Source organism: Prionailurus viverrinus, chromosome C1 (genome assembly GCF_022837055.1).
Source record: "Prionailurus viverrinus isolate Anna chromosome C1, UM_Priviv_1.0, whole genome shotgun sequence".
Classification (NCBI taxonomy): domain Eukaryota; kingdom Metazoa; phylum Chordata; class Mammalia; order Carnivora; family Felidae; genus Prionailurus; species Prionailurus viverrinus.
The window spans coordinates 91311166-91333105 of record NC_062568.1 but is presented as its reverse complement, the minus strand read 5'-3'; the positions used below and the strand labels follow the sequence as shown (position 1 = coordinate 91333105).

The following is a 21940-nucleotide window of genomic DNA, read 5'->3' as shown; positions in this document are numbered from 1 at the left end:
ACTCACGGACCGCGAGATCGTGACCTGGCTGAAGTCGGACGCTTAACCGACTGCGCCACCCAGGCGCCCCTTGACACTATTTTTTATCTTGTGTCCAGCTATCTTAAAATAGTGACTCAAATAGCTGCTTGTTGAAAATGACCTTTTTTCATATCGAGAAAGAAAACATCCCTGTCCAGGTAAAGTGCCTAGACAGTCCAACTTTTCTGATTGCTTTATATTCCATTTTCATTTCAAGGCTGCAGGTTTGGAAATGGAGACTCTTGATTATTTTTGGTGTTGGGGAGTTGCTCACGGAAGAGTGGCATCAGTGAATCTTGAGGATGGTTGGCATATGATTTAACAAAAACACATGGCAGAAGCCCAGAGGTTAGTCCCGAGAAGTGTGTTCAGAAGCAGCAGGTCAGAGATGCTTGCTGGCTGGCAGGTCCATAGTGGTTCTTAAGAGGCAGTGTGGCATGTAGGGAAGAGCTGTTGGGTCTGGAACCAGACTGTTTGAGATTGAACCCTCAAGCTGCAGTCACCTGGAACAAATTACTTAACTTCTCTGCTATGTTTTATCATCTATGAAGTGGAGATGGTAACAGTGATACATTCCTCATACTCTCATGGCAGGACTGCATGTGTTAATCCGTGAGAAGTGCTGAGGACAGTAGCTGACACACAGAAAGAGCTCAATCGATGGCAGCAGCGGTGACAGGGCAGTGGCGGTGGTGGTGGTGGTGGTACAGGGTCGTAGTTGTGATAGTGACCGTCGGCATCCTTCTCATCATCGTGACTTCCTTTAGTTGTACCATGTCACACAGTCAAAATGGTCACTCTCTGGTAGGTGGCGTCAACAAGAGATGGTGGGTCACCCTTATTGGGGACTGTATTTTAGGAATCAAGAAAGACTATCTTCTATTTATTTTGACTTTTTTTTTTTTTAAGTATAGTTGATGCATGATGTTACGTTAGTTTCAGGTCTATGACTTAGTGATTTAATGAGCTTATTTGTTACGCTATGTGCACCACTAGTGTACCTACCATCTGTCCCATCATGTTGCTGTTACAATATCATTGACTCTATTCCTTATGCTGTGCCTCTTATTCCTGTGACTTACACGTTCATATGTGGAAGCCTGTGCCTCCCACTTCCCTTCACCCATTTTGCCCATACCTCACCCTCTCCTCTGTGGCAGGTATCTGTCCTTTGTATTTATAGGTCTGATTCTGCCATTTTGTTTTTCTTTTTTCAGATTCCACTTATGAGTGGAACTATATGGTATTTGTCTTTCTTAATCTAACTTATTTCATTTAGCATAATGCCCTCTAGGTCCATCCATGCTGTCTCAGATGGCATGATCTCATCCTTTGTTATGGCTGTGTAATATTCCTGTATGTGTGTGTTTGTGTGTATGTGTGTACCACATCCTTACCCATTTGTCTATTGATGGGCACTTAGATTGCTTCATAATTTGGTTACTGTAAATAATGTTGCAATAAACATAGGGGTGCATATATTTTTTGAATTAGTGTTTTCGTATTCTTTGGGTAAAAACTAGTAGTGTGATTACTGGATCATAGGGTAGTTCTATTTTTAATTTTTTGAGGAACCTCCATACTGTTTTCTAGAGGGGTGAAGCAGTTTGCATTCTTAGCAGTAGTGCACGAATATTACTTTTTCTCCACATCCTTGCCAACACTTACTGTTTGTTGTGTTTTCCATTTTAGCCATTTTGACAGGTGTGAGGTGATGATACCTCATTGTGGTTTTGATGTACATTTCCCTGATGATGAGCTATGTTGAGCATCTTCTCATGTGTTTGTTGGCCATATGCATGTCTTCTTCAGAGAAATGTCCATTCGTGTCTTCTGCCCATTTTTTAATTGGCTTATTTGCTTTTTTGTGTTGAGTTGTGTAAGTTCTTTATGTGTTTTGGAGATTAACCTCTTATTGGATATATCATTTGCAAATATCTTCTCCCATTCAGTAGGTTGTCTTTTTCTTTTGTGGATGGTTTGTTTCCTTTGCTGTGTGAAAGCATTTTATTTTGATGTAGTCCCAGTAATTCATTTTTGCTTTTCTTTGCCTTGCCTCAGGAGACATATCTAGAAAAATAATACTATGGCCAATGTCAGAGAAATTAATATCTGTGCTCTCTTTCTCTTCCAGGATTTTTATGATTTCAGGTCTCACATTTAGGTCTTTAATCCGTTTTGAGTTTATTTTTGTGTACGGTGTTAGAAGGGGATCCACTTTCATCCTTTTGTGTGTCCAGTTTTCCCAACACAATTTGTTGAAGAGCCTGTCTTTTTCCCATTGAATATTCCTGCCTTCTTTGTCATAGATTAATTGACCATACGGTCATGGGTTGATTTCTGGGCTCTGCATTCTGTTCCATCGGTACGTGTGCCTATTTCTGTGCCAGTACCATACTGTTTTTAGTACTACAGCTTTGTAGTATATCCTGAAATCTGAAATTGTGATACCTCCAGTTTTGCTCTCCTTTTTCAAGATTGCTTTGGCTATTCAGGGTCTTTTGCAGCTCTGTACAAATATTAGGATTATTTGTTCTAGTTCTGTGAAAAATATTGTCGGTGTTTTGATAGTGATTGCATTAAATCTGTACATTGCTTTGGGTAGTCTAGACCTTTTAACAATATTCTTCCAATCCATGAGCATGGAATATGTCTTTCCATTTGTTTGTATAATCTTAATGTTGACGTGACAGTTGTGTAATCTACCTAAGAGGGTGCTCCACCAGTGACTGTCACCAGTAAGTTTGGGTTAGGGGGCTCTGTCCAGTAGTCCTTGTTGCCTTTTAACAAAAAGGCAAAGAGTTGCAAAAGATTACCAGCCCTTGAGAGACCATCACCCTGGGCTAGGCTTCGGGAAGCCCCTGTAGGGAGGAGGGCCGATTCTTTCATTGTTTTTCCCATTGTATTTGTAGCAATGCCTGCAACCCCTCAGGGGGATCAGTGAATTGAAGTCACACATAATGCAAGTTCAGTGACTGTTCTCATACTTCCATTTCCTCTCTACAAAGGGGCAGTGAGGAAGATGAGGGTTGGGAGAATATGCTTAATTCTGTGGTTCTCAAATGGGAGCAGTTGTTTCGCCCCCTCCCCCTGGGACATTGGCAATGTCCAGAGACATCTTCTGTTGTCACATGAAAGGATTGCTACTGTTATTCACTGGTTAGAAGCCAAACACCCTTCGGTGCACTGGCCAGCCCTCCACAACAAATAATTACCCGGCCCAAAGTGTCAATAGTGTGAAAGCTGAGAAACCCTGATTTAACCTGTTCTAGAGGTTCAGGGCTTCTGTGTCTAGCTAATCTCAATTGCTGGTAGTAGTTAAATACCATTTTTACCTGTGTGGACTCTGGCTGGTGCGAGAGCCTGCAGGCAAAGAGTCTGGAGGTGGAGGACGTTGCTGTCCTTTATCTGAGGGGTGGTTTCTTAACACTGTGGCTGCTTCCCCGTGGTACCATTGCCCCCATCTGCCTGGCTGGCCCCTGGCAATCTTCAGAATTCTGGAAAAGCAGTTGATGCTTTAGGTTCACTGTAAGAGCAGAGCTGGTGGCTGACCCCTGCTGTTTCTGCCAGCTAAGGATGTGCCAGGGGCAGACTGTGAGTCATGCAGACCGTGGGACTGCCGCTCTTGGAGGAGACGAGCTCATGACCCTTTGGATAAAGTGGCAAAGCTCTCTGCATCACTCAGGAAGAGATTTCTTGAGGAAAGATGAGAGCATTTCCCAGAGGAAGGTTTCATTTTTTTTGTCTATGTGTATCGCAGGCTGTTACATAGTGATTATTAAGGACATTTTATACATAGTAACTCGTTATGCCCATGTAACAACCCCAAAGAGGCAAGGGTTCTTACCACTCTTTTACAGATAAGGAAATAGGAGTGGAGAATGAGGACGTAAACTCAGAAACCTTGGCTCCAGAGTCTGGGCCCTTAATCACAATGGTATGGGTGAACGACACTGAATTTCACACTTGGTTTCTTCTGCTCTCGCGCTTGACTTTTGGCTGGGCCAGTGAGGCAGCCAGGAATTAGGCCAGCCTGACTCAAGTCCCCATTCCGGTTTATTATTTCTATAGCTGTGAGCATGTTATTTCATGTTCTTATCTGTAAAATGAAGTCATTTTACCTCACCTACCTCATGGAGAAGGGGGTTTCTTAGATTTGCGTGTGGCTTGCAATGGGCATTGGGGAAACATTAGTTCCCTTCTGCCCTTCTCGGTTATAATGATATTTTTAGCTCTGTTGCTCTAATGTTGTGGCCAGCTTCTTCTTACCTGTAGGAAGTATACATGCTGAAGAGCAAAAAAATAGGCCCGCTCTGGTGTTTGTTAGAATGAACTGACGAATCACTCCAGAAGTTAACAGGGTGAACAAGTCTAATGTTCGGTTTGGGGAGGGTGGTGGGGAGACCATGCTTCTGCCCAGCACAGAACACCTGGCTTCCAGGATGAAGGTGTAGGCTTGGTTTCTGCTGGTGATTTTTAATCCGCTCCAGCCATGCCTCCCATCTGTAAACCACTAAGAAACACAAACTTCCATGCTAATAACATACCTTTGCTTCCATTCTGATGACTTTCCTGTCCCCTTGGCAAAATAGGACTGCCCGAGTGCCTCGCGGCCGGGGTTCAACGTCAGTTGGCTGTGTTCTGGGGTTGGTGAATTGATCTGGTGTATACTTCTTTCCTGGCCAGGTGAGATCACCTGCTCGGCTCAAGTTCACCCTGTTCCTAGTAGGAGGGGAAGTGGCATCCTTGGCGTTTGTCCCTGTTTAGGACTTTGTACACCCTACTACCCACATCATGCACTTCTCCCCTGGGCGGCTCCCAATTCATTAATGAGGCCCGATTCTATTCACATGGGTGGCTGGCCTGTTGTCCTTCTGACTTCCTCACATGTACAAGTCAATATCTTTCTTTAATTATGAGTTTCCAGAGAAGAGAAGCTAAATCAATCTTGTACATGTGGAATACCTTGTGTACAAACTTAGTAAACATTTACGTATACATGAGGATAAAGTGTCTGTAGTTTGTCCAGAGGGAAGTGCAGCATTTAACCCAGTCAGATGTGTAGGAAAGGAATCCAACTCTATTTTTTACTTATGTTTATTTTGAGAGAGTGAGAGCATGAGCAGGGGAGGCGCAGAGAGAGGGAAAGAGAGAATCCCAAGCAGTATCCGTGCTGTCAGCACAGAGCCTGATGTGGGTCTCGAACTCATGAACCATGAGGTAGTGAATGAATGACCTGAGTTGAAACCCAGAATTGGACACTTAACCAACAAAGCCATCCAGACTCCCCAAAAGGGAATCAGCTCTTAAATGTAAGCATCACGAGAAAATAGCCCCAGCATCTGGAACAGTGCCTGGCACGTAGCACTTGTTTCGTAAAAATGTCTTGCGTGAATGAATCTGGTCTTAATTTAAGTATCTTTCTAAATTTCACTACAGATACCTTTGAGTTACCCAGCATGCCTAGAATCTAGAACTGTAGTTTCTATTATTTCTGTAAGTAACCAACCAAAATAAAGACTTTGCAAAAAAAAAAAAAAATTAGGACATACTAGAGTATATAGCACTAAAAATAACAATGAAATTGATCCAGAAGTTACTTCAAGATGTTATCTACACTTTGGAGTTCGGATTCTGTGGGTCAGACCTTCATGCTATAAGGAGGAATTTAATAGAGTGCTTTGATAGGATGCTAAGTAACCCAGAGTTTTCTCTATCAACTTAGTAGCTGGAATTAATTTTATGTCACTTACTGCCTTACATGGACTGCAGAACAGACTGATTTGTGCTCTCTGGGCCACTGTCATCTTTAAGGTATGGTTTGTTAAAGGGGCATCTGGATGGCTCAGTCAGATAAGCATTTGACTTAAGCATTTGACTTCAGCTCAAGTCATGGTCTCACAGTTCGTGAGTTCCAGCTCTGTGTTGGGCTCTGTGCTGACAGCTCGGAACCTGGAGCCTGCTTTGGATTCTGTGTCTCCCTCTCTCTCTGTCCCTCTCCCCTGCTTGTGCTGTGACTCTCTCAAAAGTAAAATAAACATTAAAAAAATAAAAAAAAAAAACATATGGTTTGTTAGGGCAGATGTTTAAGCAGTACTTTTTGACTGTGCCACCCTTTGTTCTTCATGTCAGAGACAGAGAGGTGGTGGGGGGGAGAAGAGAAAGAGCGAGCGAGCGCATGAGCCAGACAAACATACAAGGGCCAAAGAATTTTTCAACTCTTTGCATTTTCTTTCACAGATCTGAAGAAGACACTTGCTGTGCTTTTGGATAATATCTTGCAGCGCATTGGCAAGTTAGAGTCAAAGGTGGACAATCTTGTAATCAATGGCACAGGAACAAACTCGACCAACTCCACCACGGCTGTTCCCAGCTTGGTAGCACTTGAGAAAATTAATGTGGCAGGTAAGAGCAGTTGTCCCTGACATGGAGTCAGACCCCGCTTACAACTGGGAAAAGAGTAAAGCAGTACAATGGTTCTTACTGGTATAAATCCCATAAACGTGGTATGGCCCTGGAAAAGCTCATTTTAAATTTATTTTTGATGAACATGTTAAAACACGTTTTAAGTCTCATCATGATGTGTAATATCTGGTGGTTTCTGTGACACATTTCATGAAATGAGCTCCTGGAATTCACATTTAATGAGGAGATTTGTAGCATGGATAAAGATGAAATGAAACAGGTTATCTGGGAAGCTCATGCCGGTTAGAGGTTCTTTTCTCCTTCCCATTTTTATCAGTTTCAAAAGTCTGTTGCATATAATAGACTGTCTCCTTCCTGTTGTTCAAGAAGAGCCACCGTTGTAGAAAATGCCTCCTATGTGTATATGGGGAAATGTAAATTCTAGAAATGGCACTTAGGAAATAAATGGCCCCTGCCTGATCTTGGCCTGATTCTGTAGCCGCTCATGGACAAAACCCTGCAGTTTTCACTGGGATGCATTTTGTCTAGTCCCTTCTTAAAATTGGATGAGAGAAGAAAAATGGATTAAAAACAATGCCCAAGTCACACACAGCACGTATTGTCCATCGCTTACATCAGATTCCCCATTACACTGCCTGGGGTTGGCCTCTGGGTCTTTGTGGTTGAACCAGGACTTGGTCTTCTTAGGGTGACCACTGTCATTTCTTAGAAACCCAGGACAGAGCAAAGAGCTCAAGGTTAGGATGAGGTGCTTTGGGTGAACAGTTGTGAGTTGTCTACACTCATGGTGGTGGTATCCAAATTCTAGTTAGTGGATAAAATAAGTAGCTGGGTTATTTTTTGGTACTTTGAAAATCTAACTTAGTACTTTCTGGTTTACCTCTACCCCTGACTTATAGAAGTGCATGGACTTAAGTGGGAGCAATTCTTTCCCTTTCCTACCTCCCAGTGTCAAAACATTTAATTGTTTCACATTATGCAAGCTTGTTGTATTACCTTTTTGTTCTGTTCTGCCCTTTAGCAAGTGTTAAATTACAAAATATATTTCTAATAATCCAAAGTATCCAACCAAATAAAGGTATTAAAAATAACTTTTAATTACAACACAGAGACAGTGTCATCTGGGCCATAAATCCTATCTTCCCTGCAGTTTCCAACAGCTTCTGTAATTAGACAAGAAAACCTCCCACTGTGTTGAGCTGCTTATTAATAAATGGAAGCCATGCCTCTCCGGTCTTTACTCCCCCATTCCTGTCCCCAGTAGGAAATGCTATTGAAGAGGTCCTTTCTGAGTTCATGGCATTCTGCATTATCCTATCTCCAGACGTGGAGTGGGGTGTTCTGCCTTTAGCTTTGCTGCCTCCCACTGCCTCTGTTCTATGAGGCCCACGTAAACATACCTGTTGTCATTCTCAGCCCTGGTAAGGGATCTTGCTGCCGCTGACTGTCCTGTTTGTGTGCCAGGCTTATAGGGAGACTTCGCTGCCTGGGCTCCAAGCCCCAGGGTACAGAATTGTGGGTAGATGTCCAGGAATGAAATAGGGGAGGGAGGGAGTTGGTGGCTCCTTCTTTCACATGGGGTTCCAGCCCCACATATGGAGCTAGCTTACTCAGGTAACACAAACCTCTGGAACACATTCTCTAAGTTGTTGGCTCTGAGTGGGTCTCCTTTTGATGTGCCACTGGTTCTGTGTTTACGAATAATTAAAGAACCAAAGTATTTCATGTGTTCTTTTAGGGGGGACGAGGGAGAAAATTTAGAGTTGTGTCTAATAATTAATTAACCTCATCGTCACTCCTTGGTATATTTTGCGTGTGATACACTTTGAGATTTTTAATGGACACTTAGGAAAATAATGTATATGCATAAAATCACACAAATGGTGATCCTGTAACTGGAGGTAGCTGTGAAGGCTTCTTACACAGGAAGGTAAATTTTGAAGGTGGGTAGGATTGAGGCATAGGGGCCTCATGGAAGAGTTACAGGCTAGAAATGCATCGTGACCCAGAAAATAATTGGAAGGAAGGGAAGGAAACTAACATCTAGCAACCTCCCAGTAAATAACCAGTTACTGTTTGGAACTCTTGGAGGCACATGATTGTACTCTGTCTTCTCAACATCTACAAGAAGTTAGTGGTTTCACTGGTTTCATGGAGTTTAAGTGTTTGGGCAAGGGGGCACCTTTGATAGGGACCTGGAACCCCCTGAGCTCAGCTTAAGACCTATCACCATATAGAGTGTGTGCTCCATCTTTCTTATAAATCATCTTGTAAATCATCACAAATGGGTGAGTTTAGAAAAATAGGTTACTATTTTCTTAGAGGTTCCTGGAGAGCTGACAGTTTTCTGGGATATTTAATAACCTGTCTGATAAAAAAAAAAAGTTCTCTGTGTCTAATTGTCTGTTTCTTTGACCAACCTTTGCAAAAGCAAGCTTGTCCCTATGTGTGCATGTGCTTTCCTCCCTTAGCCACTGTGATGGCCACAATGGATATAGAAGTGAAAGAAAGAATGGAGGCATCCTACTTTATTTCTCCCAGAGGGTGGTGGGGCCTTTATATTTTGTCAGTCAAACAACATATTTCTAAACTATTTGCCATACCTGTAGATTGTGGTGCCAAAAAGAAGGACAAAAACTTAAATTTATAACCCTTGCTCAGGAGAAAAAAAAAAAACCATTTATTGCTGCTTTTGCCCTCTCTCTGATCTGTGGCCATACGGTCCTCATTACCTCTCTTGTCGTAGCAGAAATGGCACTTGAGCTGTGAGAGGGTTCATTTTTATAGGGTTCCAATGCTGATTGAGTGAAGTTTTTCTTTTTCTCTTTTTGCATTAAGACATGTGGTAATTGCTCAGAAATGTTCTCCCTGGTGTGTCTTTACTGCTTACTCTGGTGTCTTATTGCTTGCTGATGTTTCTGATTGCTTACTGTTGTGTCTTATTGCTTGCTGATATATCTTCTGGTTGGCTATAAACTGCTTCTAAATTGGGTACCATAGCAGTTGAAGAAGGGTTCCTTAAATTTATTTTCTTTTTAGGGATAGCTCTGTGTGTGTGTGTGTGTGTGTGTGTGCGCGCGTACATGTATGCATGTGTGCACATGCTCGTGTGCACGCATGCGTGAGAGCTCCCTTTCTCTGTTTAGCTGTGTTCTCTGTACCTTTTATCCAAAATGGCTTTTCTTTCCAAATTTATCACTCCTGGGCTTTTTTATTATGTGCAAGTGATGTTCCCCTAGAGAAGTTTAGCTGGAAATGAACTTAATTGAAATCAAGAATTAGATTGAACTGCATTTTCGAGCTTGGTTTATCTTGTTGAAGATGAAGGTGAATCGAAGAAATGAAAACCCAGATTTAAGAAAAATTCACACCCTTCAACCAATTGCATAGTAAATCAGTTTCTCTAGATATATTCCCTGAAAGAACTTAAATGTTTCTTTGCCAAAATTATCCACTTTCAGAATGACATTTTTGTTTTTGGAAAGACCAATTCCTCTTTTCTCTACTTTTATTATCTTAAATGATGAAGTGGAGGGAATGGCATTGGAACTGGAATAGCATCTTTGCCATGTGCTAACATAGGGAGAAGGTAAAAAATATGTGACAATGGTAATGCTGGCCTTCTGGGGACTGACAGTGTCCACTTAATCTGTTTTGTCTCTAACGTCTTATTCAAAGCCTCCCTGTTGGGAGTGCTCAGTAAATGCCCACATTGATTGGATTATGCTGGAGGGGATGGCATTTGGTTTCACTGCTAAAAGAAGTTTCTCCTTCTGGTTTCTCTTTTCCATTTCTGCTCGTGGGGAATTGCTTGGAAGTGGTGCTTGATATCTTATTTCCCTTTCTCAGACCTTAGAAGACATCATCAATGAAGTTGAATTTTTTTTTTTTTTGGGGAGGGGTCTGTCATGTCTGAGCTTTGTAGAGATACTTCTGTGCTGTGGACCTTTTATAGAATGTGATGGGTACAACTCTAGATTATAATATTTTGGGTAATGGGCGCATTGTGCCTCTCTCTCCATCAGTTGAGGCAGTAAATGCATGTGTCCCTCTGCATTTATTTATTTATTTATACTTTAAAAAGCTAGTTGTTGTCATTCAACATAAGCTGAATAACCAGCCAGCATTCAGGGTTAGCTAGAAGGCACAACTTAATGATAACATTTCTTTCCTGTTACGATCACTTACAATTACAAGGTCATTTGGGAAACACAGCCACAAAATTGAAGATGCAGGCACAACTCCAGTGGCTGTTTTCTAATATTTAGTCTAAAGTGAATGTTAGCTAGCCCAGCATTTTCCAAACATCAGTAGCCACATGCAATGTATTGCAAGTGAAGTGCAACATATTTGAGCCTGGATGCTGTTCTCAATAATAATAATAATAATAAAAGAACCATAATTATTATTCTACCACTTAATAGTTGAAAATGAAAAATGTCCCTGCTGAGTTTCAGGACTTGCATTTGGAAGTGCAATTTTCCCCCTTTCGTGCTGCTAATGGACCTTGAAATTAAGTTGCACCTGTGTTGTTTCCTTGTTTGGGTTACCCACACTGTCATTTGTGGGTTGGGTAGCACCTGAAGTGCCCCAATCCTGTGCTCAGCTTAACAGGTGGCTTTCTCAGGATCAGGTAACAGCCGGGCAGTGGCACCCCCCCAGATGCTGCCAAGAAACGGGGCAGAGAGCAAGAGACAACTGTGTCTTTCTCCTGCATGTCTCTTTCTGTTTCATTCTTTGTAGGGGCAGGAATAAATATGTGGCTACCTGTCAGGAATAATTCTTATGGTATCTTCCTAGAAAAATCTGTCATTGTTGTTGTGGTTTTCACATTGTGTGTGGTCATGGTGTTTTGGTTTTTATCATGAAGAAGGAGAAGGAGGGCAGGAAGAGGAAGACAAAGAAAACTATAGTTCAGAAGAAGTGATGCTGACCTTTGAGCATGGTATTTATAGCTCTCATTCTCAGCTGCAGGCGATTTTGCCCCCCTGGCCATACTTGGCAGTGTCTGCAGACATTTCAGTTGTCAAACTGAGGAAGTGTTATTGACGTCCAGTAGATAGAGGCCAGGGATGCTGCTGAACATTCTACAGTGCACAGGCTAGCTGCCACTACAGAGAACTATCTAGCCCAAAATATCACTTGTACTGTGGTTGAGAAACTCATATACACAGGATATTGTTGGAGGTGTTCCACTTATTACCATTGCAGAAACATGCTGGAGATGTTGCACTTTCCTGATGAGCCAGCTGAGACCTAAAGTCTCCTCCTCTCTTCCTAGCAAGGTTTGTTGTTGTTGTTGTTGTTGTTGCAAGTCCTCAGCCCCAACAACTGTTAGCTTTGCAACCGATCTTTGAGACCTCCAAGAAAGAGATTTCCATAAATTCCCAGAAGGCACTTTTGGGCTCCTGACCTTAAGAAACTCCTTTCCTGGACCCAAACCAGTAAATTTTTGGCAACACACATTTTACTCCTGCTTATATAGAAGGTAATTATTTCTTTTCATGAAAGAGCTGCTAATTCAGAATAATGATGGCAAAGTAGTCTGAGAGAGTGGATTTAAATTACAAAAATGTTTTAGAAGAAATTCTATTTTATTAATTTTAAGCAGAGTATATAATTATCAAGACATGAGAGAGTAAATTAAATTAGGTAAGGAAAATAAGACAGGTCCCCCAAGATCTACTTTACAGCACGGAACACCCTACACAGCATGTTTGGAGCAGTAGAAAAGGAGACCATCCTGAAAAGGTAGGTTGAGGGAATATATGAAGAGTTTTCCTTGTAAAACTCAGGAGTTTGTATATGTTCTGTAGGCAGTGACAGCTGAGGAGGGTTTAAATAAAGCAGGAGGATAATAAGATGAGACCTGTATTTTCAGAGAAGAATTGGTGGCCATGTGGAAGTGGAGTGCTTTAAAGGGGGTCCTCTGGGAAGCCAGGTGAGAGAGTTTAGTGCACTGGGCAGGGGAAGGCCTAAAATGAGGCATGTGCGTGATGCCCAGGGGAAGGGGGGGTTGGAAACCCATGTCTGGTGGAGCTGATGTGAGCAGGACCTGGTGGACCATGAGCGAGGATGAGGGAGGAGCTGGTGTCATGACTGGGTGATGCCTTTATTGATGAAACAAGCCAGCAAAGGCGGGATCTTGTGAAGACAGTACCCATATGTCAGTGTGGATTGCTTTGTTGCAAGCCACTTGTTTAGGAATATCAGCGTAAAGGAAGTTGGGACATTGGTTTCAGTGCTCAGGACATGAAAGACTTCGCGGAGGGCAGTGTTTTGCAGCCAGGCTGCCCTGGTTCAGCTCTCGGCTCCGTCAGTTCATTCCTTTGTGACTTTAGGCATCTTTCTTAACCTTTCTATGGCTGTACAATTGGGGAAAAAATAGTAGTTACCCATTTCATGGGGATTATTTGTGAGGATTAAGTGAGATAAATAAACTACTTAGACCATGCCTCATACAAAGTCAGCACTAAATGAGTGTTTGTTGTTTATTAGAGTATCACCACTGATAGTGAATAAAATGACTAATATTTGTGTAGTGCTGTATAGATTAGAAAATATTTTCATACATGTTTCTTCATTTGAGTGCTTTAAACTTTCAGTTTCCAAATAGACCTTTTTTGGTCAATCCTTCCTGACCTTTATGAAAGGCTTAGTAGGAAACCCACCTGTTTATCAATAATTTCTTTGCAAGAAGCAAAAAACCGTAAACAGAAAGCGAGTTTAGGGCCCATGCAGTTAGCTAGTTCCAGAGATAGTGCTGAGCTCAGCACTGCTGACTACAGACGTGGGGACCATCTTTAAGAAACTCAGCTGTACCGCCTTCTGAGTTGGCTTCATTCTAAGTCCATCTTCCCAGGGTGGTGGCAGAAAGGGTCACAGAAGCCTCCAGGTTTCTGGCAACATTCTTGGGGAAGATTCTAATCATCTTGCCTATCCATGACCTAGTCACAGTGCTCAGTGACATCTTGATTGGATGTGACTGGGTCATGCAGGTCACCCTGGGGTTTCAAACTGGGGACAGGGTCCCTAAACAGATTGCAGGCAGCAAGCAGATAAAATAGGAATGACTACCAGAGACCCTTACCACACTGTGGTTTGGATTCCCACAGTTGTCCTAAGGCTGACTCCAACTTTTCTTGAGGGTTCAGAGGACAAAGCTTCTAGAATGCTGACCTTTCGTCTCCCATTTTCTTTTATTTTTTTAGATGTTTATTTTTGAAACTGAGAACAAACTGAGGGTTGATGGGGGGTGGGAGGGAGGGTAGGGTAGGTGATGGGCATTGAAGAGGGCATCTTTTGGGATGAGCACTGGGTGTTGTATGGAAACCAATTTGACAATAAATTTAATATATTTAAAAAAATGTTTATTTTTGAGAGAGAGGGAGGGAGGGAGCATGAGCAGGGGAGGGGCAGACAGAGAGACAAAGAGAAAGAGAAAGAAAGAATCCGAAGCAGGCTCCAGGCTCCGAACTGTCAGCACAGAACCTGATGTGGTACTGAAACTCATGAACTGTGAGAACATGACCTGAGCCGAAGTCGGATGCTTAACCAACTGAGCCAGCCACACGTCCTCTCCTGTGTTAAAGGCTGCTGTGGCTGAGTGCACCAGCTGTGCTCGAGCCAGCCACACCCATGCCATGCTGTTTGTTTATGCTCTTATACATTTACATGTTTTTGTCCTCAGCCTGGAATGACCTTCCGTTTTCCTGGCTCTAATTTACCATCTTTTCCAAGACTCATCTGAAGCACTGTTTCCCATAAAAAGTCTTCCTGAAATCCGTCCAAGCCTTCTGGTGCCCTTGCTTTGTATTCGCACGAGTGCTGTGTACATCCTTGGACTTTCCCATGCTTTGCCTGTCTCCACAGTCAGGCTCTAAGCTCCTTAAAGGCATGGGCAAAATACCCTACATTTTTCTTTTGGACCCAGTACCTAGCTGGGAGTCTGGCAAGATAGCAGGTTCTCAATAGGTGTCCAGCTGAATGCCCTTCTCCCTCTCTGGGACATGCGCCAGGTCAACCACTGTCTTAGAACTTTTATCAGGACGGTGACGGCCACGTGGTCAGTTCTAGATCACTGTGTCTGCCATGGCCTGCTTTGACAGTTTCCTGAATAGTTTAGTAAGTCCCAGAAGCACCTGGAAAGCTGACTGCTAACTTGTTCAAAGGGGAAAATGCTTTTGCTCTACTACACTTTCTGAAAACTAAGGTGTTGTAATAAGATAATCTGTTTTGTAACTTTTGGTGGCTAGTTATTAAGTAGGATTTCAACAGTTCGAACTAGCTATACTACAAGAGATTGCCCCGAATGAATAGTCCTTAAAGAAATGCAGGAACCTACCAATCTTAATGCCTTTGGACTTCTTACTGACCTTTCAAAGAGTACGTGGCTTTTCTTCATTTCAAAACATCAGAGTATGTATTCCTGTGGAGAATCCTGTTCTTCCCAGCCACTTGAGGGTGAAGAACAGGAGCCCTTAGGAACGTGCACTGTGGGACTGACCTTGACACTTGTGTAGGCTTTACTTTTGTTTATAAAAATGTCCCCACACAGGGCTGTTGAGTGGATCAGAGATGGGACATACTGAAATAGATTTGTTTTAATCAGAAGGCAACCAATCCCACTTAGTCTACTTTGGCTAAATGAGGTATGTATATACAGTTGTGCTATCAGTCTACATATGGTATTGATTTAGTAGACATTCTGCAGCCACAGCATAGCATGTGGTTTCTCACAGATACTCCCTTGTTTTGGGCACTCCATCCTTTACCTGTTTGTTTGTTTGTTTGTTTGTTTGTTTGTTTTAATGTTTTATTTATTTTTGACAGAGAGAGAGCATGAGCAGGGGAGGGACAGAGAGAGAGAGAGAGAGAGAGGCAGGGAGGCAGGGAGGGAGGGAGGGAGGGAGGGAGGGAGGGAGAGGGAGACACAGAATCCAAGGCAGACTCCAGGCTCTAGGCTCTGAGCTGTTGGCACAGAACCTGACCTGGGGCTCAAACTCCTGAACCATGAGATCATGGCCTGAGCCAAAGTTGGAAGCTTAAATGACTGAGCTAAACAGGCACCCCCATCCTTTACCTGTTTTTATTGACACATATTTTAGTAGAGGCATTCCAAAGCCTGAGATTTAAAAATTGGGAAAAATTGTAGAATTGAAGTTGTTTCAATGAGGGTGGGGGACTGTATCTGTTTCTGGGTAGTTAAAACAGTTTCTTAGGTACAGAAGCTTGTGGGGTTTTGATGGATTTTCTTTTAAGCTGTGCTTTTTGGCTTTGCATACCCATAGCTTCTAAAATTAGACGATCTAAATGAAAATCAGTTACTAGTTTTTGTTGATGTTTTTTCCTTCTCAGCGTATCTCAGAAAAGGAAGAGAGAAGGCCGATGTGGTGAAGGTGGCCTGAAATTTTTTGCTGAGTTTAAAAAGGAAGCAAAGAGGTATATAGTTAGATGTGTCACTCAGAAGGACACAGCTGCCCCACAGTTCTGGGCAGCAGATGTCATCTTCATTACTGGCCACAATGGTCTCCTTTTTCTGTGTCTCCTTTACCTTTGCACATTCAGCAGACCTCATGCTCAGGATCACAGCACCCAAGTCCATTTATGTCAAGCTGAGGACCTGTAGCATTGGCAGAGCCAGCAGGGGGACTATGTGTCTGGGGTCGACAGAAAGTTGAAACTGCATTTTGATTGGCCTTGTGAGAGCTGGCCGATGACACTGTTAGCTGGTTTCAAACTGTCTTGACCTTTCATGTTGGTGAGCTTTTTAAGTCAACATTCACAGTGGGAACTTTCTACCTCCATGCAGCTAGAGATGGGCTCTTAAAACAGTCATTACAGAAGGGCTACAATGAGCGTCAAATGAAGGATTTGTGCTGATGCTCTCCCTACACCCCCTTGTTGGTGACAAGATTGAATGGCAGCTATAGGATTGTGGTTTAGACACAGACTGGATGCTGACAGCCTGGATCCAGTTCTAGCTGTGCTACCTATCTGTGTGTCTTTGTAGACCCAGTCAGTTTCCTCATCAGTAAAATAGTGATAAAGTACCTGCACCAGGGGATTGTTTTGAGGATTATGAATTCATACATGGAAACCACTCAAGGCCAGGCACAAATTAAGAGCTTGGTAACTTTTGGCCATTGGGACATGCACTTCTTAACCGGACTGAGAATTTGACCTGTGAGCCAGAGTGTACATAGTCATTGCTTATTGAGTGTGTAAACTACCCAGTCCTAATGCTGTATTTTGTAGAGAAAATAGTATAGACAACCTGGGGAAAGGGATTTTTGGAAGCTGCTTGGCAGTCACAGGCTAGACCTAGTCTTTGGCGTTAGACACTCTTGAACAGAACTCCTGGCCCCCTTTTTTTACTCCTTGTTGGCATCTAGTTTCCACGGAGCCTCAGCCTCACTCTCTGTACAATGGAGATAGTGATGCCAATGCTTATCCTCACATGCCCATGAGGATGCAGTGAGATCATGTATCTGAGAGCCTGGCATGGTGTCTTAACCCCACTTACTCACAGACACTGCCCTTTGGGGTTAATAACCTCATTAAGAGGGAGGGGGCACAAACATAATCTGGCAAACACTGTCGTATGTTTTAAACAACCAACACTGCCTGGATGGTGCCAGGCCTTGAGTCAGACAGCGGAAATGCAGCCAGGTGAGAAACTAGGGCTTCTGTTGTGAATGGAGGACCACACCGCGTACTGGAGGAGGAAGGAGCGAGTATTTGGCAGTGCTCACAATACCTTTCTTGACCCTCAGCCTAGAGCTTCTTTCACCCTAGTTCAAGAGGACCTGTTGGCTTTTCCTGACCTTTTGGCCTTGGGAATGACCTTTAAACTCTGTAGCCATCCTAAGGACAAGGATAGGGTTAGGAGTGACTGACAGGAATTGGCACAGAGGAGTTTTCATAATCCTATGGTGGAAGTCATGCAGTCCTGGTGACAGCAAACTGCAGAAGTCTGGAAATTGTGCCTGACCCCTCCCTGTCTTCTCACTCCATAGTAGGGAGGATAATTCCTGTACTGTAGAGCTCAGCTCTCAAGGGAAGACAGTCATTAACCTGTCTAAACTTTATGCTAATAGAACTTTCTCAATAATTGCTTTCATTAAGTATGGTTAATATGAGCAGTACAAGTTATGGCAAGATTAGCAGGAGAACAAAGTAAATATTTAGGACTTTATTTCAGGGTTCATTGGGGTTGGGGCAAAGAGAAGATTAGTAAAAGCTTAATCTAATGGTGTCTGCCATCAAAACATAATAGACCACTTGACTGAAGTTCCAGTGGTTTCTCCTCAGTGGCTCTCTTGATCCCAACTGTGTGTCTTATAGGTGATGGTTTGAGCTATGTTCTCTCCTTACATTTTGGCCCCCATCAAACAGAATAACATGGTGAGAAACTGCCTTCCCTCTACTTCCAGCAATGTTGTGAGGATTAACAAGGTGGGTTTTGGCCCGTGGCTATGCCATGTAGGGAGGACTGTTATTCCCTTAAAGTAGAGGGCTGTTAGTAGCAGCTGAGTTGGCCAAGAAAGCCCATGATGAGTGCTTGCTTGTGGCTGGACATGCTGACCTGTCATCTAAGTGTGCCGAGGAGTTCCCTTAGCTGTGGTTTTCATGCTTCTAGGCTACCAGTGACAAAAAGTAGCCACAATCTCTATCTTTGACTTTATGTAATAATAGGGTGGCGTTTTCAAAAGGAAAGACTTTATGCACCTTTATATTATAAAAAAGGATAAAGTTCTGCTAAAAATTTGCAAATCAAGCAGTAAATCAGGTGAGGAGAGAGTGGGGAAGGGGGTACTGTTTCACATTGGGTAGGTTGTCAGGGAAAACCTCTGAAATGACACTGAACAGACACTGAAATGAGTGAGGGAGGGAGCCATGAGGATCCCTGAGGGAGGTTGTTCCATGTAGAGGGAACATGATGAGACCCAGGTGTTTGCAGCGAAAGGAGTACAGGCTCCATGCTCAGGCTGCTGGGGTTTGAATCTGAGTTCCAACAGTGGTGTGACTTGGGCCAGCATGTGGAGGGAAGTAACATCTCTATCCCCTCATCTCTACTGTAGAAGCTAGCTCCCAGGACATTGGGAGGCCACATGAAAAAGTGCATATGAAGAAGGGCTGGCACACAGTGCTCGGAAAATAATGGTCGTCATTATAATGATCAAAATGGTTTCAGCAAATGGTTTTAAAAGGCTCTCTGTGTGACTTTGTTCCATAGACCTTTTAACCAACGCTAAGGAGCTTTAAAATTGTATGAGAGGCACCAAAGTGGGGGAAAGTTCTATTTATTTCAAGGAATAAGCTAAATATAGTCAAGACTTTAGCAGAAGGATCACACATTTTGGGTGGGATTTGGTCATGAGGTGGGCATAGTTTGTGGAGATCAATTTCTTGTATATATGTTCCTTTCTATTCAAATAAAAAAACGTTATTGAGGAATGTAGTGTTCATTTTTTACAGAAACCATCCTCTGGTTTGGGAGTGTTAGTGTGTGACCTTGAGTCCTCAGAAAGCCACATTGAAGTTGTCATTAGTTCTGTGTGGTATTTGTGAGGCTTGACCTACCCTGGGTTCTTGGTCATGGTTTAATGTGTCCTGAAAGATGGTACTTGGATAAGTAAGTCATAATGGTATGTCTAGATCCAGGGTCCAAATTTTCTTACTGTTTGAGTTCAACTACTCTGCTCCCTTTGACTTGGGTTAAAATCTTGGGAGTCATGGGGTGAAGGTCTGGCCCTACCTCCCAGTCTACACAAAGCTCCCTTCTGCAGATGACATTCAGTCTCTGACAACTCTGGTCTTAGTCTCCCGGTGGGGAGACTCACAGATTCCCCTGCCCACTGGGTTCTCTCTGTGTGTTGCCAGGGCAGCAAAGACTGGCTTGGTGGCTGGCTTGGCTAGGTGGCGTTAAGAAGATTTCAGAACATTAGCCAGCCACAAGCTGAAGGCTACCAGGCTAGGAGCTGTGAGCTCTGTTGAAGGAATATAGGACCAGGACCCAGGAAGTCTGGGTTTTGGGCCTGCTGCTGTCAGAACTGACTGTGAGATCATCCATTTTGTCTATTTCTTTTTTCAGAGCCAGGCTTTCATGGCCTTTTATATTTTTTTATTTTTTTAAGTTTATTTTTAGAGAGAGAGACAGACAGACACACACACACACACACACACACACACACACACACACACACACACACACACAGAGGGACACACAGAATCCAAAGCAGGCTCCAGGCTCTGAGCTGTCAGCACAGAGCTGGATGTGGGGCTCACACTCAAGAACCATGAGATCATGACCTGAGCCAATGTCAGACACTTAACTGACTGAGCCACTCAGGTGCCCCTCATGGCCTTTTAGAAGTGAAAGAGATTAGCATGACCTAATCTTCCCTCCGAAATGAGGAACTATGACCTTCCAAAATCCTTGATGCATGATCCTCCAGCCTTATCTGAACAATTCTAGATGTCACACGAATTCCGTGGACCACATTTGCATCATAGTCTCCGTCAAAGAGTAGCTGACTGTGGCCCATGGGCCAAATCTGGTCCACCGCCTATTTTTGTAAACACAGATTTAAAATACAGTCTTGCCTATTTGCCTTCCTTACATGGCTGCTTCTGTGCTTGTGCTCCAGAATTGAGAAGTTGTGGAAGCTGTCATGGAGACCTTATGGCCCCCAAAGCTGAAAATACTTATGATCTTGCTCTTCATAGAAAAAGTTGTGTGGCCCTTGGTCCAAATGAATGGTGCTCCCTGGAGTGCACCACCAGCCTGTGCCCTGGGGCCCTGGGAGGGCTCACCACTGTAAAAGATAACTGCCTAGGTTCTCTGGGCAGCTCTTGGTGGGTGCTTCCACTTGCTGATCCTGGCTTCGCCTTCCAGACAAAGTCCTACTCATCTTGGCAGACTTGGGTGATGTGTCCCGTGGCATATTTCTTTTCAGGCATATGTACTCACCATCCTCGGGTCTGCCACCGGGCCATTGCTAGTACAGAGTCTTGATCCCTTCCCCTCCGGTTGCCCTCGTTTGAGCACACTCCAGTTTGCCAGTACTCTCCACTTACAGTGGAAAGCCAGAACTGTGTTTGTTCCTCCAGAAAAGGAGGGATCCAGAGCTCAGAGGAAAAGAGGGGCCTTGCCCTCTGGTTCTGTGCCCTGGGCCTCTGTGTAACCTGAATGCACAGCAACCACAGCATGCTGCAGCTGTGACTCCAGGACCAAAGCTTCCAGTGTGTTCTGTATGGGCTCTTGTTAAGCCAAGTTGTCTCCCTATCCCTGTTCTTCTTTGGCCCCCCCGTCACACTCATGTCAAAACTTATTTATATTCCCGGAATATGGAATTTTGCCTTGATCCCTATTAAGTATTATTTTTACTTATTTTGTAAATATTTAAATGTTATATTGACTCTTGAACATTTTTGTTGTCTGCTGAATTGTTAGTTTTTTCTTCCAGATGGGTCTTCAGTATTTCATTTGGCTTTCAGTCCACACTTGAGATAGCTTCCAAGTTGACATGGTTCCATAGGTGAACATTGTTTTAGTATAATTGCTCACCCCGTACAAATATAGCTAGCTAGTCTGTCACTCTCCCATCATAGTGTGAAGGGGTTAAAGTCAAGATGTCCTGTCATGGGACATTTCCCTTTTTTCCCCATTCCTGGTCTTAGTACCCTTTTAAAAGTGGGCAGGGAGGCAGCTGTGGATACTGTTAGTTTAATTGGTATTCTCAGTACTGTTAAGTCATCTGTTTAATAACCTTCTCTAGAATTTTGCCAGAAATTCATGAGAAGCTTATTCTAACTTTTCAAAATCATATGCTTTACCATGTTTGAGTATGAAGGAAACATTTTACTATCTGTGGTCTTCTCAACACTTCCTTAATCATGGTGCAAACCTTCCTCATCCTTCAAATCTCATCATACTTTGCCGTTCTATAGATTTTGACAGTAGAAATTCAAGTCAGAGTTATTGAAGGCGATACAGAAAATACTTAAAGCATTGTATGAAATTATGGTGAATATAATCACCTAGGTATGCCTCGTGTGGCTCTAACACATTGACCTCGGTAAATGCCAATCCAACTAATAGAGCTCTGATTCATTTGCTTTCTAACCGAATAGCTTGTTACTTTGCTGCTAAACATCTCTTGTGTCTCTTGAACCTTTGTTATTTGCAGAAGAGAGCTCACACATCCTTTCCAAGTTGATCAAGTTCCCTTTGAAACAGCCACTTTCTTAGTAAAAGCTGCAGTTGTAAACATTTGACACGGCGGGCAAGTCACTGCCCAGTACTGGTCTTTGTAGCCATTCTCCTCTCACCCATTCTCAAACCTGGCACTTGCGGCACATCGATTCTGAGGAGTCCATGGAGGGCTGAGTACACGGTGTTTATTCCTGAATGTAACTGAACAGATCAGAGCTGTGGGTGTTTACAAAACAGAACCAAAAAAGATAGGACCACTGTTTGTCGATGGCT

At 43.1% G+C, this 21940-nt stretch overlaps 1 protein-coding gene across 7 annotated transcripts in view; it reads left to right on the top strand.

Moving 5' to 3' along the window:
• The window catches only part of MGAT5 (alpha-1,6-mannosylglycoprotein 6-beta-N-acetylglucosaminyltransferase), a 334676-nt gene that overhangs the window by 137469 nt on the left and 175267 nt on the right, over window positions 1-21940 (top strand). For all 7 annotated transcript variants that reach the window (XM_047869764.1, XM_047869769.1, XM_047869763.1 and 4 more), the window contains one exon: window positions 6262-6426. In XM_047869764.1, coding sequence (XP_047725720.1) covers window positions 6262-6426 — 165 coding nt within the window. The remainder of the gene's footprint in view (window positions 1-6261; window positions 6427-21940) is intronic.